This window comes from Lissotriton helveticus, chromosome 8, assembly GCF_964261635.1.
Source record: "Lissotriton helveticus chromosome 8, aLisHel1.1, whole genome shotgun sequence".
NCBI lineage: Eukaryota > Metazoa > Chordata > Amphibia > Caudata > Salamandridae > Lissotriton > Lissotriton helveticus.
The window spans coordinates 1461043764-1461059672 of NC_136069.1; the positions used below are offsets into that span (position 1 = coordinate 1461043764).

The 15909-nt window shown below is 50.1% G+C and overlaps 1 protein-coding gene across 1 annotated transcript in view; it reads right to left on the reverse strand.

Moving 5' to 3' along the window:
- Nucleotides 1-15909, reverse strand: part of SCAF4 (SR-related CTD associated factor 4) — a 1013644-nt gene that overhangs the window by 252607 nt on the left and 745128 nt on the right. The window contains exon 20 of the mRNA XM_078658400.1: nt 5415-6549. Coding sequence (XP_078514526.1) covers nt 5415-6549 — 1135 coding nt within the window. The remainder of the gene's footprint in view (nt 1-5414; nt 6550-15909) is intronic.

Below are 15909 nucleotides of genomic sequence, written 5' to 3' on the forward strand. Positions count from 1 at the left end.
ACGCCGATCCAGAATGGGTCTGAGAGATCCGTCCTTCTTTGGAATAAGGAAGTACAGGGAATATACCCCTGTGCCTTCCTCCTCCACTGGCACGAGCTCGATTGCGCCTTTTTGCAGCATCACCCCTACTTCTTGCTGCAATAAGTGCAAGTGCTCTGCGGACATAGGCCGTTGCCTTGGTGGAATGTTGGGTGGAGTGGACTTTAACTCTAGACAATAACCGTACTGGACAAGTTGTCGTACCCACCTGTCTGTGGTGATGTTTGTCCAGACTGGCAGGAACTGCTGAAGTCTCCCCCCGACAGGAGTTAAATGGTCGGGGGGCAGTGACAGAGTCACTGTTTGTTTGGGGCAGAGGAACGGGAGTTGTTGTTTCCTCTGCCACGTCCTCTGGTGCCGTTTCCTCGATAACCCCCCTTATTCTGCTTGGGGTACGAGGACTGTGCTCCACCTCTAGAGAACTGTGACTGTTGACCCATCTGTCCTCTGGTGACTCCACGTGCACCTGAGCGACGAAAAGTGTTGCCCCGAAATTGTTGTGATTGAAGGGCCCCCATAGACTTAGCTGTTTCGTTGTCTTTCTTAATCTTTTCGAGGGTGGTGTCAACATCAGGACCAAACAGTCTATCAGGATTGACGGGCTGATTGAGTATGGTTGTTTGAATGTCTGGTTTAAACCCTGATATGCGTAGCCACGCTTGTCGTCTCAGCATGACGCTAGTGTTAATAGCCCTAGCTGCTGTGTCTGCGGCATCAAGTGCACACTTTATGGCTGCGTTGGAGATGAGTTTGCCCTCCTCTATAAGCAGTTTGGTACCCTCTTGAAACTGCGAAGGCAGGTGTTGTAAAACTTGCTCTAGGGTGTCGTAATGCGCCCTATCATAACGTGCCAATAGCGCCTGTGTATTCGCAATACGCCAGAAATTGGCAGCCTGCGCAGCTACCCTTTTGCCCCCTGCCTCCAGCACTTTAGACTCTTTGTCTGGGGGAGGAGCTTCACCCGTCGTCTGTGAGTTTGCCCTTTTGCGGGCATTTGCGACCACAAGAGAGTCTAGTGGCAACTGTCCCCGAATGTATGCAGGGTCCGCAGGTGCTGGTCTGTATTTCTTCTCGATGCGTGGATTGACCACCATCGCCCTGGTAGGCTCTTTAAAGATGTCCGCAGCATGCTTAAGGACACCTTTGAGCATAGGCAGTGTCTTTACTGTCTTTTCAGAGACTGAAAAAGTGTCAAATAGAAAGTCTTCCTCCACTGGGTCAGCATGCATGTCCACATCATGATTAGCAGCTGCCCGTTCAATGAGTGCATGAAAACCTGCAGAGTCTTCTGTTGGGGATGCACGTGCACTGAAAGGCTGTGGGTCCTGCCCCACATTCTGGGTGCCTTGGTCACCTATGTCGTCATAGGAATCTTGCTGTGCATCGGGTTCATTGATGGGGAAAGTGTACTGGTCATCTTCTCCATAGTCCTCTCCCTCAGAGTGTTCTGGGGAAGGTGTTGGGCTCCTTCTAGGAGGAGGCTGGATAGGTTCAATCAGGGCTGGAGCGTCCTGTGCAAGCCTTTTCTTCTTCAGTGGGATAACATAGGAGTCCACTGGTTGGGAAGTGATCTTCCTCTTGTAAAGGGTCAATTTGCCCGTGTCTGCGTCGATAAAACGCTCAGAATCTTCTCCTGAGTCGAGTTGTTGACCTGAAAGTGCTGCAGACGTGGACGATTCTGATGTCTTTGGCGCCGTCTTTGGCGCAAAGGCCTTTGGTGCCTCCTTTGGCGGCAGAAGGAAGAGAAGTTTACCAGCAGGCTTTGCCGGCATGTCCATCGGCTTCTGGTGCGACGGCGCCGGAGCCGACGTCGCAGAGGCCTGATCCCGAATTCTCTGGAGTGAAGAGACGATGAGAGATGCTTCACTCGCAGCGGCATTTGGCGCCGACGAGGAGGCCTTCACCTTGCCTTCGGATCCGACGTCTTGTGGGCCCTTCGGAGTCTTAGACGTCGATGCTGCAGCCGTAGACACAGAGTCCTTGGACCGATGTGTTGAGCTTCCGCCCTTCGATCCGTGTGATTTTGCAGGCTCCGTCTCAACCACGCGTCCGACTAACGACGTCCCAGTCGGTACCGGAGTTTTGCCACTGGCTTTGGCGGATTTTGACGGCGTCGTACCGGTCGACCCGTGCCGGACGACCTTCTTAGAGGACGCCTCTTCTGCAGACGACTTCGGCACTGTCGAATCGACAGTTTTCTTCGACTTCTGTGGACCGGAGGCCGACGGAGTCGATGAGGTAGCAGGTTTTGGTGTTTTAGTTGGAACGGCCGCCATCTTAGGTACGCTCGAATCCGTTAGTTTCGGTTTCGTTTTCGGGTCGGCCATTTTAGGTGTAGTCGATACCGTTGGTTTCAGTTTCGGTTTCGATACGGGCTGCGTAGCAAGTATGTCCGTGGCCGGGCCTGAAGGCGGGGCCGTGGCTTGCGGTACGGGGTCTTGTGTAAGGCCGAGTGGCGATCCCGTGACCCGAGCCTGATCCGCGTAACCTTCGGGGCATAGCTCATCCCATGAGCTATCTTCCGCGGCCCCATAAACTTCTTCGACGTCCCCTACCTCGTCGACGTATTCAAGGCCTTGACCCACGACTCAGTCGTCGTCTTCCGGATCCGCCTCGACCTCCGTCGCGGGCGGTGAGATTTGAAGATGATGGCTTAGGCCCTCTTCTTCTTGGTCGCCGAAGATGTTCTCTGGATCTGGGGCCGCTTGTCTGGCCTCAAGGCGCACCGCGCGCCGAAGCTTGAGCGTCTTCTTCGACCTGAATCTGGAGCAGGCCATGCAGCTGTCCTCGTTATGGTCTGGCGAGAGGCATTTGTTACAGACCGGGTGCACGTCGATATGTGGGTATTTGGACCCACAGACGGGACAGTATTTAAACGGGCTCCGCTCCATGTTGAAAAGTCGTGTTCTTGCTGCGATGAGAAGGCCTCGATGTCCGAAGAGTGATACGACTCCGTAGATTCCGACTCAAAGAGACGGAAGAACTCGAGACCGTACGCAAACAATACCGACGTAATGAAAGTAAGGCCTTTTGGCCGTAAAAAAGCTAGTTTTCTCGGTTCCGACAGAGAGACGTCGAGACCGCATCCGAACCCAATGGCGGAAAAAAACAATCTGGGGATGGAGCCGATGCCCATGCGCACTGTAGTCCAGGGGAGGAGCCACCTATCTCCGGATACTTCGAAGACTCTTCCAGGACAACAATGTGCGATCATCCGGACCCAACACTAGGCGGCGATCTAATGCAAAAGATATGAATTTAGCAGCCCACATGCCTCGAACACAGAGTTCCTTTAATGAGTGGTGCGCGCGCGTCACAGCGAGGCATGTGGTTTGCAGTTATCGTGCCCGTGTCTGGGCATGATAATTGAAACCACATGGCGGCGGTGCGCGTAACAGACACCAATAGGCCATGGGCGGAGCAATGCGCCTGCCTTTGGCCAATTGCGTGCTGTCTTTGATAAAAAGACGCAAGTAAAGGCCAATAGCGTGGGCCACATCGAAAAGCACACACACGAGCGTGTGCGATTCCTAGGTCAGTTTTCAAACCCTCTACATGAGGTCTCTCGCTGCGCAGCAGTACTACGCACTGCAACGCTAGGCGCGAGACCTAAAAATAAATAGATGTACACTGAATGTATTCACTGCCTTAGTAAAACTCAAGCCGTTTAGAATTTCAAACCCCTCTTTGTGTGGAAGAAGTTAGATAATTTTCCAGGGCTACCTAAGAACATTCAGGTTAGAATTAGAAGCAGAAGGCCTAGAAAGAAAGGGCATTTGATTCCATAAGGCAAATATGTCCTTTCCGTTGTGATAGACTGGCTTACAATTTTTTTTCCTGAACTTTGGTGAATAGCCATTAAATGACAAAGTCCTAGGTATTTACAATGGCATTCTTTTTCGTACTTTCTGAAACCACACAAAGATTAATATTTGTACTGTCTTAGTAGACTTCAAATTTACCATACTACACATCTTCGAGTCACATTTTCATACAAGCATATTAAACAATATCTTCATAATGGGGTTCTCTACATCCAAAGTTATTTGCTCACTTAGCCCTGTAGAATCAAACTTTTTACTTAATCATACTTTAATAGTGTAACAAATGTTCAGCTTAAAAAACTTCACAATGTTGAGGTTTTCGGAAGAGACAGTTGTCACACGTCATAGCTACAAACCCATAGATTATGCAATTCAGTGTGAGGTTCACTGGACAAGTAGCACTCTGGACAATAAGTGATCTGATGGAGCAGATTTTCAGCAAATTTGCTTCCCATTGCTCTATCAGCGTGGTTATTAAGGACCCAGAATACTTGTCACCAAGTTTTTATGTAACTAACTAAGGCCTCCTGCTGCAAAGAATTGCAGTGATGATGCTCCTTGGAGGCATAAGGATACTAGGACGCAGCAGGCAACTTGACCGTCTGGTGCTGTGATTATTTTCACTGCGTTATGCATTCCCTATTCTTGAGGAATTCACCAACATTTACCAGTAAATAGCACAGGTTTCAGGTGTGATATCTGTCAAATTATTTTATGGGACATACATTAAAGCATGCATCCAAGATCTATGCATAATTCTATATGGACTGTCATCAAAGCTTCAGGTTGCGTTTCAATATTATCCTCTTTATTAGGAGGAGACTGTGACATCAGAATCTTCACCTTTGATGTGAGAGCATTGTTTTGGGCTCTAACCATTGCCATAGGCCTCTTTTGAAGTTGAAAGGTGCAAAGAAATGGGAAGAACAGGGAGGGATGTTTTCTTTGAATTTTAGAAGAAGGGAGAGAGGGGCACAGATAGGAGTACAGGCACTCCATGGTTCCTGCTCTACCTTTGCCCCCCAATACTGTTTAAGATAACATATTTCAAAAGTGCATAGGCTTTCAGGTCAGCAATGCAGAATATATTTTTGCCATACAAACAACAACTTCATGGGGAAAAAAGTTCCTCTTCTCTTTACAGAAAAACAGAAAACTCCAAAAACCATTGGAGAACGATATAACCCCTCCCCACCCACCCCCAAAGCTCCCAATTGAGGCCAAGCCTCAAAAACTTGTCAGAAAAAAATTACTCAAGAGTCTGAGCAGAGAAGTGAAAGAAAATCTAAACTGAAGACCTACTTTACAAAAAATTATGAGAATAAAGTAGAGTTTGAACAATTTGGAACGAAGCTCAAAAACAGTTTTATAGAAAAAGTTAAGCGTTTACTCTTCTGCTCAGGCACCTTATTCAGAGTCAAAGAAAATAACAGAATACTTATGAACGTGCTGCATGTTTAGACTCTGGAGGTTAGAAGCCTGAAAGTGACAGAGCAGGTTTCCTTACAATCCGTACAAAATAATACAGTTAGGAAAATATAAGTAACATACCTGGTGGCATATGAACTGGATTGAAGCCATGCCTCATGAATGGTGGCGGAGGAGGTGGTGGAGGAATCCCATGGGCAAATCCAGGAGGGGGTCCTAAAAGGCTTGGGTAAGGTGGAAGCTGCGGAGGAGGGATCATTGATGGTGGACCAGTGTGATGAGGGAGGCCGCCCATTTGGCGGGGGGGCTGGCCGCCTATGTGGAAGGGAGGCTGGCCACCCATGTGGAAGGGAGGCTGGCCACCCATGTGGAAGGGAGGCTGGCCGCCCATCGGAAAGGGAGGCTGGCCGCCGATCTGGTGGAGAGGTGGACCTCCAGCCTGTGGGAGTGGCTGGCCCATTTGGAGGGGATGTAGCTGGCCCGCTTGCACTGGATGTAGCTGGCCCGCCTGCACTGGATGCGGCTGGCCAGCCTGCACTGGATGTGGCTGGCCCGCCTGAGCAGGAGGCGGCTGCTGGCCCGCCTGCGCAGGAGGCGGCTGCTGGCCCGCCTGCCCAGGAGGCGGCTGCTGGCCCGCCTGCCCAGGAGGCGGCTGCTGGCCCGCCTGCCCAGGAGGCGGCTGCTGGCCCGCCTGCCCAGGAGGCGGCTGCTGGCCCGCCAGCGCAGGAGGCGGCTGCTGGCCTGCCTGCGCTGGAGGAGGCTGCTGGGCCGCCTGCGTTGGAGGAGGCTGCTGCCCCGCCTGCGCAGGAGGAGGCTGCTGGCCCGGCTGCGCAGGAGGAGGCTGCTGGCCCGCCTGCGCAGGAGGAGGCTGCTGGCCCGCCTGCGCCGGAGGAGGCTGCTGGCCCGCCAGCGGAGGAGGCTGCTGGCCCGCCAGCGGAGGAGGCTGCTGGCCCGCCAGCGGAGGTGGCTGCTGGGCCGCCAGTGGAGGAGGCTGCCCTGCCAGGGGCAGTGAACCTCCCTGTGCAGGAGGAAATGTCTGTAATGTCTGACCAGTTTGGGGTGGCAGACCTGGCAGAAGCAAGGAACCTGAATGAGGGGGCAGACCCGTCTGAAGTGGTGGTCCTAGCAGTAAACTAGGTCTAGGGGGAGGACAAGGTGGTGGAGGCAAACCAGGCATTGGTGGTAATCCAGGAAGATGAGGCAAAGCCAGTGGGTGCATCATACCCGGATGTGACATACCAGCCAAGTGTGGGAAACCCTGCGGGGAAAAATACACAGATTTACAAATTTGTTTTGCTATTATCTTTAACAGTTATCAACATTTTACAAAAGCTGAATCTTGTGCATTTTGTATAAATGAGTCCTATTTCGATAAGGAAAATGTTAAAAGTAAAACATTTTATGTTTTAGGTCAGAAGGAGGAAATTTAGAACATTTTTATTTGGTGCTTCATTTTAGAGCAAGTCGAAATGTACAAACAACATTCTTTTCTATTACAAACACTACCGTTTGTAGAAAAACAAAACAAGTTTTTTTTACATTGTCTTCAAAACAGTCTTCAAAAATGTTTAAGGCTACTATTATACTTGATTATCCACTTATTCCACAAATGTTCACAAACCACAGTAAATGCTAAACATTATGTGTTTATCAATTTCATTTTAATACAGAATTAGCAGCCTCAACTACAACTAGTTCTCTGTTAAATCACCAGGGCCACTAAAGTAAAAAAACTACTTACGAGTAACAGGACATTAAGTAAGGGCTTTAATAAGTAGCTACAGGCCAGTGCTATCTGTAAAATTAGAAATGTGTTCTAATGGATCATAGCTTTGTCCACTGCTGCCACTTATGTGGATGTTGGTCTTTTCACACTATGTCGCAAAGAGGAGATCTGTTAAATTATCTGAAACGGTTCTTCAAGTTGAACTGAAAATGTTCTATCAATGGTTATGTGGAGTTAAAAAACAAGTTACTTTCGGTAACACTCTTTCTGGTGGATGCTCTATGTGGTGGAGTCTACCTAACTTCAGATTCCTCGCCTTGTGAGTACCCCCAGGCAGGATCCAGAGATTTTTCCCCAACAAGTCCTTCATGCAGCAGTAGTTGTCATCACAATTCCACATCAGGTCCAACCTGCCCCGAAAGTGACATTGGGGACACAATATAATCGCCACAAACTCATATTAAGGTCAGTTGTTTTCTGATATATGTCCGCACAATCTCACAAGGAAGCAAATTATGCCAATGTGCAGATCTCAAACTGGAATCTTTTTAGTATGGACCAAAGGAGACCATTCCATAGAAATGGGAGTCACCAACCAGATAGAGCATTACCGAAGGTAAGCAATGTGTTCTTCCGCTAGATATTTTTAACTGCAGATTCCTCGTCTTGTGCCTAGATACTAAAGCAGTACCTTCCCAGTTGCTGGGTCTGCGAAATTGCTCAAACCCAGAAATACTGAAGGCCTGAAAGCAAATTACTTCCTGCTACACCCGCCAGATGTCCAAAACAGATACTTTACGCACTAGTGCATTGGTAGCAGCTTTTGCTCTTGTGTAATGATCCCCCATGCCTTCCGGATGATGTTTCTTGGCCCGACCACACAAATCTTTATCAAAAGAAGAACCCATTTGGAGATGGTTTGTTTCTTAACTGCTACCCCCGCCTCTCCTCTGACTGAGAAATCCACGAAGAGATGATCTTACACCCACTGATCTTTGGTGCGATCGAGGTAAAAACTCAGAGCTCTCTTCGAGTCATAGGCTGCCCAATTTGGAAAAGCGTTACACCTTATGTGAGGAATGCCACCTTGGTCCTCAGCAGCAATTTATCCGAGAAGGAGATGGTGTACGGTTCTGGACAGAAGAGCCTGATGCTTACTCACACAACGAGTTGACATGATCATAATAAGGAACATGGTCTTCAACGTGAGCAATACCAGGGAGCAGCTGTGCACAGGCTCATATGGGATGCACATCAAGAATGTAAGAACCAAGACTGAAGTCTGAGTAGGGCATCACAAAAGGCTTTAGCTGCAACATATAGATCAGCCATTTCAAAAACGACATTTGAACAGGTGAGTTAAAGAAAGATGGCTAACAGGCAACCAAAGCAGACATGTAACTGTTCCAAAAAGCACCACTGCAGATCTGTCGCAGTCTTTTCAGACACCTAGATGGTATCAGACAGGTCCCCTTGGTACTGAGCGCTTTAAGACTTCATATCCCACTAAAGAGCCAGCAAGTGCCATCTAACGTGGTCCACTAGCCGGATGCAGTAGGCAAAAAGGACAAGGAGTCTCAGAGCCGCTCTTAATGAGACATGTCAAGGGTGGAAACATGAGAATCATAGCCTAAATGTTGCAACCTGCTAGAGGGGTGGCTTAACTAGGCCTCAGGTAGTAGATTGCAGGCATGGCACACAAGGATGTGTGCCAAGTCAACTCCCCACTTTCCTCTGCACCAAAACACGCAGCCTGCAACGGCAGTGTATGTGGGTTACGGTGCTGCAGCTCTTGAAGGTCTTCCTTGGTCACAGTGGCCTTGGTACCCATGGCACCTTCCTTTTACAAGGGGCTTACCTGTGGCCAGGGAGGTGCCAATTGTGAATACAATGGCACACTCTTGGTAGAGAATACAGGATCTGGGAACCTGATTGGCAGCAACCCAGGGCACATCAAGACAGGTTGCATCAAATGTCAGGCAAAAAGTGGGGTTAACCCTGCAAAAAGGGGCAGTTAACTAAATCCTGAACTGGAATCTTTCATAGATTTACATGCTTGAATAATTCCCCGTCGTCGAGATGGGAGCCCCGGGACCTTTGAAAAAAGTTGTGTCTTAACAGACATGGAACATAAAGGCTTAAGGCTTCCTTATTTAGTAACATATCCTAGTGTTTATTTAAAAAAGGACCAAACTTGGAAAACAAACAATCAGATGACACCACCCTGTAGAACCTTCTTGAGAGAACCTCGAGTCCCTCAGATTTTCCCAGCACTAGTGCATACAGATAGAAATAACGGAGAAATATTGGTGAGCTTTTCCAGGGTAAGCGGCGGGTCTATAAAAGATTCCAATACTGGAGAACTACAGTTAAGGATAAGTAGAATAATGAATATGCTACTTACCAGTATGCATCTGTTCTTGGCATGTAGGGCTGCTGACATTCATATCTATAGCATAGATCGCCGCCTAGTGTTGGGTCCGGATGATTGCACATTGTTGTCCTGGAAGAGTCTTCGAAGTATCACGAGATAGGTGGCTCCTCCCCTGGACTACAGTGCGCATGGGCATCGACTCCATCCTCAGATTGTTTTTAGCCATTGTGGCAAAGATGGAGTGTAATAGTGTAAGCGATGGCCATGCTTAAGAGTAAATGCAAGAAAGTCTGCAGCCGCTACAGGCGCCGGGGAGGAGGGCGGGCGATATGAATGTCAGCAGCCCTACATGCCAAGAACAGATGCATACTGGCAAGTAGCATATTCAGTTCGAGGCATGTGGGTTGCTGAATTCATATCTATAGCATAGAATACATAGCAGTCCCTCCATTAACGGCGGCGGCCTGTGCCAGCTGCAGAAGTCTGAAAAAGTGTTTCAAGAACAGCCTGTCCTACAGCTGCCTGCTGTTTGGAGTGCACATCTACGCAGTAATGTTTAGTAAATGTGTGTGGTGTAGACCATGTGGCTGCTCTACAAATATCTTCCAAAGGAATATTACCCAGGAACGCCATGGAGGCCCCCAACTTGCGGGTGGAGTGGGCTCTGGGGGGGGACCGTTAAAGTGCGCTTAGCCTTGTGATAGCAAATCTGAATACACTTAACGATCCACCTGGCTATCCCTGCTTTGGAAATGGGGTTGCCCTTGTGCTGTGGCGAAAAGGCAACAAAGAGTTGTTGTGTCTTCCTAAAATCCTTTGTCCTATCGATGTAGTACATTAAAGCGCGTTTGACATCAAGAGTGTGGAGCATTCTTTCTGCCACTGTCTCAGGATTCTGAAAGAATGCGGGCAGTTTGATGGTCTGACATGAAACTGCGAAACCACCTTAGGAAGAAATTTAGGGTTAGTGCGCAGTACCACCCTGTTGGAATGAATTTGAATAAATGGCTCTTGTACAGTGAGCGCCTGTAGCTCACTAACACGTCGTAGAGACGTAATGGCAATGAGAAAAGGCACTTTCCATGTTAAGAACTGAATCTCACATGAATGTAGAGGCTCAAAAGGTGGGCCCATCAACCTGGTGAGGACCACATTGAGGTTCCACACAGGAGCTGGCGGGGTTCTGGGAGGGATGACCCGCTTCAGCCCCTCTAGGAAGGCTTTAATGGCAGGCACCCAGAAAACAGAGAGATGCTGCCTGTTCTGGAGATAAGCCGCTATGGCGGATAAGTGTATCCGAATGGAATGATACGCTAGATTGCATTTGTAAAGATGTAACAAATAGCAGATGATATTAGGAATGGATGCATCTAGCGGGTTGATGTTGTGTTCTGTACAGTAAATGACAAACCGCTTCCATTTCGCTACATAGCAAGCTCTGGTAGTGGGCTTTCTTGCCTCCCGGATGATGTCCATGCATTCAGGAAGCAAATCAAGGTAGCCAAACTCTAAGACCTCAGGAGCCAGATCGCCAGATTGAGCTGTTGCGGATCTGGATGCTGAATGTCGCCATGGTTCTGCGTCAAGAGCCTGGGTGTGAGGTGCAGCCTTTGATGCGGTACCACGGAGAGTTCTAGAAACGTGGTGTACCATGGTTGGCGTGCCCACGTTGGAGCAACCAGGATGAGTGTCATCTAGTGCTGCTTTAGCTTTCTTGCCACCAGTGGTATGAGAGGTGCTGGGGGAAAACGTACGCAAATCTGCCTGACCAGTTCATCCATATCGCATTGCCTTGAGACTGTGGGTGAGGGAACCTGGCGGCAAAGCTTTGGCATTTTGCGTTTTCCCTTTTGGCAAACAGGTCTATCTCTGGATGACCCCACTGCTGGAAGTACGGGCGGAGTACTGATGGATGTAACTCCCACTCGTGCATCTGGTGGCTGTACCTGCTGAGCAGATCCGCCATCTGATTGTCCTTGCCCGGGAGGTGTTCCGCCATGAGGAAGATGTTCCTCTAAATGGCCCACTTCCACATGCTCTGAGCCAGATGAGACAACTGTTGAGAGTGGGTACCTCCCTGCTTTTGGATGTAGTACATGGCCGTCATGTTGTCCGTCCGGAGCAACACAACCTTGTTGCACAGATGTACTTTGAAGGACTTGAGTGCCATGAAGATTGCCATCAGTTCTAGGTAGTGGATGTGCATCTTTCTTTGCTGCGTCGTCCATAGTCCCTGCACCGTGTAGTGGAGCACATGAGCTCCCCATCCCTGGAGAGACGCGTCCGTCGTCAGGATAATCTGTGGCACAGGCTCTTGGAACGGTCGGCCCTTGCAAAGGTTGTGTGGATTCCACCAATGCAGAGAGTTGTATGCCCGACCGGTCACCAACACTAGGTCGTTCAACTGTCCTTGAGCCTGAGTCCACTGATGTGCCAAGCATTCTTGGAGCGGACGCATATGCAACCTTGCGTGCGGGACTATGAAGATGCAGGAGGCCATCATGCCTATCAACTGCATGAACACTCTCGCTGGAAGTGAGTGTTGCGGTCAGAACTTTTGGATTAGCGACTGGATGTTGTCGATCCTCACTGAATTTGGCTGAGCCGTGGCTGCCAGAGTATCTATCGTCGCGCCCAGATACTGCCGCACATGGGCTGGCTGAAGGTGCGATTCGGATAGTTCAGTGAGAAGCCCAGACCGTGAAGAAGGTGAATGGTGTGGGACATATCTGCAGCGCACTGCTGGGCTGACTTTGCCTGAACCAGCCAGTCGTCCAGATAAGGATAGACATGGATGTTTTGTCTCCTGAGGTGCGCCGCCACTGTCGCCAGACATTTCGTGAACACTCTGGGGGCTGTGGTCACCCCGAAAGGAAGGACCTTGAATTGGTAATGCCGATTCTGAATGGTGAACCTGAGGTATTTCCTGTGGGATGGATGGAGTGGGATGTGAAAGTAAGCATCCTTGAGATCCAAGGTTGCGAGGAAGTCTCCCTGATTGAGCAACGGAAGAACCTGCTGCAGTGTTAGCATGTGGAAGTGTTCTGAGAGAATGTACTGGTTTAGGGGCCTTAGGTCCAGAATAGGTCTGAGAGACCCGTCCTTCTTTGGGATTAGGAAGTACAGGGAATAGACCCCTGTGCCTTCTTCCTCCACTGGCACGAGCTCTTTTGCGCCTTTTTGCAGCATGACAAGAACCTCCTGCTGCAATAAGTGCAAATGCTCTGTGGACAGAGGATGGTGTTTTGGTGGTATGTTGGGTGGAGTGGATGTTAGCTCCAAACAATAGCCGAACTGGATAAGTTTCCTGACCCACCTGTCTGTGGTGATGGATTTCCAGACTGGCAGGAACTGCTGGAGTCTCCCCCCGACAGGTGTTGGATGGTCGGGGGGCAGTGACAGGGAGTCACTGTTTGTTGGTGGCGGAGGAACGGGAGTGGTTGTTGCCCCTGCCTCTGCCCTTGGTGCTGTTGCCGCGGTATCCTCCTCTACTCTGCTTGGTGTAAGAGGATTGCGCCCCACCTTTGTTGAATTGTGTTTGCTGTGACATTTGGCCTCTGGAAACACCTCTATTGCCTGAGCGTTCGAGATTAGCTTCCCTTCCTGGATAAGCATCTCCCCTGCCTCTTTATATTGATCTGGCATATGCTGCAACAGGGTCTCTAGTGTGTCGTAGTGTGCCCTGTCGTATCTAGCCAAGAGTGCCTGCGTGTTAGAGATGCGCCAGATATTGGCCGCCTGAGCTGCTACTCTCTTTCCTGATGCCTCCAGCACTTTAGATTCTTTGTCTGGGGGAGGAGCTTCACCGGTGGTCTGCGAATTCGCCCTTTTGCGGGCATTAGAAACTACCAAAGAGTCCAATGGCAACTGGCCCTTGATGTAGGTAGGATCGCCAGGTGCCGGTCTGTATTTTTTCCCAATTCTAGGGTTCACTACCCTTGACCGTGTGGGTTCCTTAAAAATGTCCGCAGCATGCTCAAGGACCCCCTTCAGCATTGGAAGAGTCTTTACAGTCTTTTCAGTAGTTGAGAAAGTGTCAAAGAGGAAGTCCACCTCTACAGGGTCAGCATGCATTTCAACGTCGTGGTTTTTAGCTGCCCTTTCAATCAAGGCATTAAATGCCGCAGAATCCTCAGTGGGAGAGGTCTTGACGTTATACACCTGAGGGTCAAGGACGGCGTGCTGATCCCCTTAGTCACCTGCCTCTACCCATGAGTCCTGTTGTTCATCAGGCTCTGTGTTGACAGGAAAATTGTATTCCTCATCCTGCTCCCCGGCATCCTCCCCATCAGAGTAAGTGGGTGAGGGCGTTGCAAGTCTTGGAGTCTGAGGAGCTATCGGTTCGACCAAGACCGGTGATTCTGGAGCAGGCCTCTTGCGCTTTAGAGGAATTGTGTATGACTCCAAAGGCTGCGATGCCGTGATTTTTCTTTTGTAAAGCGTAAGCTTCCCGGTGTCGGCATCGATGAAATGCTCCGACTGCTCCTCTAGTAAGGGTGGTCGATGCTTCAAGCTCCCAGCCGGGTGAGTCAGCTTCGACACCACAGAGTCCTTGGGCACCGACCGTGGTGCGAAGGCCTTCGGCGCCAACATGAAGAGGATCGGCGTCTAAGTCTTTGTCGTCGGGACAGCTTGCTTCGGGGTGGAAGGTGTCTTTGGTTCCGACGCTGAAGCCTTGTCCCTAATTCGCTTGAGGGAGTCCGAGACCTGCTTAGTAAAGGAAGCGGACCGTTTCGTCGACCCGTCAGTTGACCTCGGTCCACCCACAGGGGGAGACCCGAGCGTCGATGACTTCGGCTTTTCTGATCGAGGCGTAGGAGCATCCGTCTTAGGAGCACTACGATCTCTGTCCGTGGCCGCAGACGTTAACGTCGACGGTTTCGGATCGGCGGCCTTGACTACTGGCTTCGGGGTCCCAGTTTTTGGCTCGACGCCCTTGCCTGACTGCAGCTCGACGGTCTTTTTGGACTTCGGCTCGACGGCCTTGCTTGACTCAGAGTTGACGCCCTTTCTGGTTTTCGGCTCGACGTCCTTGACCACTTTTGGCACCTTGACCGGGTCGATAGCCTTCTTCGGCTTCGATAGCCCCGACACCTCGGAAGACGATGGCGTTGATGGGGGAGCAGATGTCTTCGGTTTCGATGGCGCCTCGACCATTTTTGTTTTTGTCGACACCGATGGTTTCAGTTTCGGTTTCGACAATGGCGGCTCTGCCGAAGTGTCCGTAGCCGGGCCGGAAGGCGGGGCCGTGGATGCTGGTATAAGGTCTTGGGTAAGGCCATGTGGCGATCCCTCGACCTGAGCCTTTGTAATTGTACGAACGGGGCATAGCTCTTCCTCCGAGCTATCTTCCATGGCCCCATAGGCCTCATTGTCGTCTCCTACCTCGTCGACGACTTCTACGTCTCGGCCTTCGACATCCGCTTCATAGTCGTATTCGATGTCCACCATTGGAGGTGAAATCTGCATCTGAACCTGTTCGTCCGCTTCTTCGTCGTCGAAGATGTTCACCGGTGCCGGGGCCGAGCGCCGGGCCTCGAGGCGCGCCGAAGCCGAATCGTCTTCTTCGAACGATACCTGGAACAGGCCATACAGCTGGCCTAGTCGTGGTCCGGCGACAGGCACTTGTTGCACACTGGATGGACGTCAATGTGGGGATACTTCGATCCGCACACGGGACACTTCTTGAACAGACTCCGTTCCATGCCGTCGAAAGTCTTGCTGCGTCGACTGGGCCTCGATCACCGAAGAGTCAAACAACTCCCCGGATATCCGACTCGAACTGAGTTGGAACTGAACCAGGGACCGAACGCAAACAATACCGACGGTTCGAAAAGGCCTACAGGCCTCGAAAAAGTGTATGTTGATTCCGAACTGGAGATAACGAAATTACATCCGAACCCAATGGCGGAAAAAAACAATCTGAGGATGGAGTCGATGCCCATGCGCACTGTAGTCCAGGGGAGGCGCCACCTATCTCATGATACTTCGAAGACTCTTCCAGGACAACAATGTGCAATCATCCGGACCCAACACTAGGCGGCGATCTATGCTATAGATATGAATTCAGCAGCCCACATGCCTCGAACTGTTACTTACCCAGTAAGCATCTGTTCTTGGCATGTAGAACTGTAGATTTACATGCTGTGCATACTCCTGTCATCTAGTGTTGGGTCCGGATGTTTGTAAGTTGTTTTTCTTCGAAGAAGTCTTTGCAGTCACGAGGTAGGTGACTCCTTTCAGTGATAGTGCACATTGGAATCGACTCCACTGTGATACTGTTTTCCCGCAGAGGGTGAGAATGGAGTTAGTAAGAGTAGAATAGAGATGCCCATGCGTATGTATATAAAGTAAGAAAGAACTGCAGCAGGTACCAGGGGAGGAGGGTGGGCGCATGTGAAGCGCTACATGCAAAGAACAGGTGTTTGCTGGGTAAGTAACATTATGCGCTCGAGGCATCTGAGCTGTAGTTCACATGCTTTGCATAGACTATATAGCAGTATTTTCCCAAAGCAGTG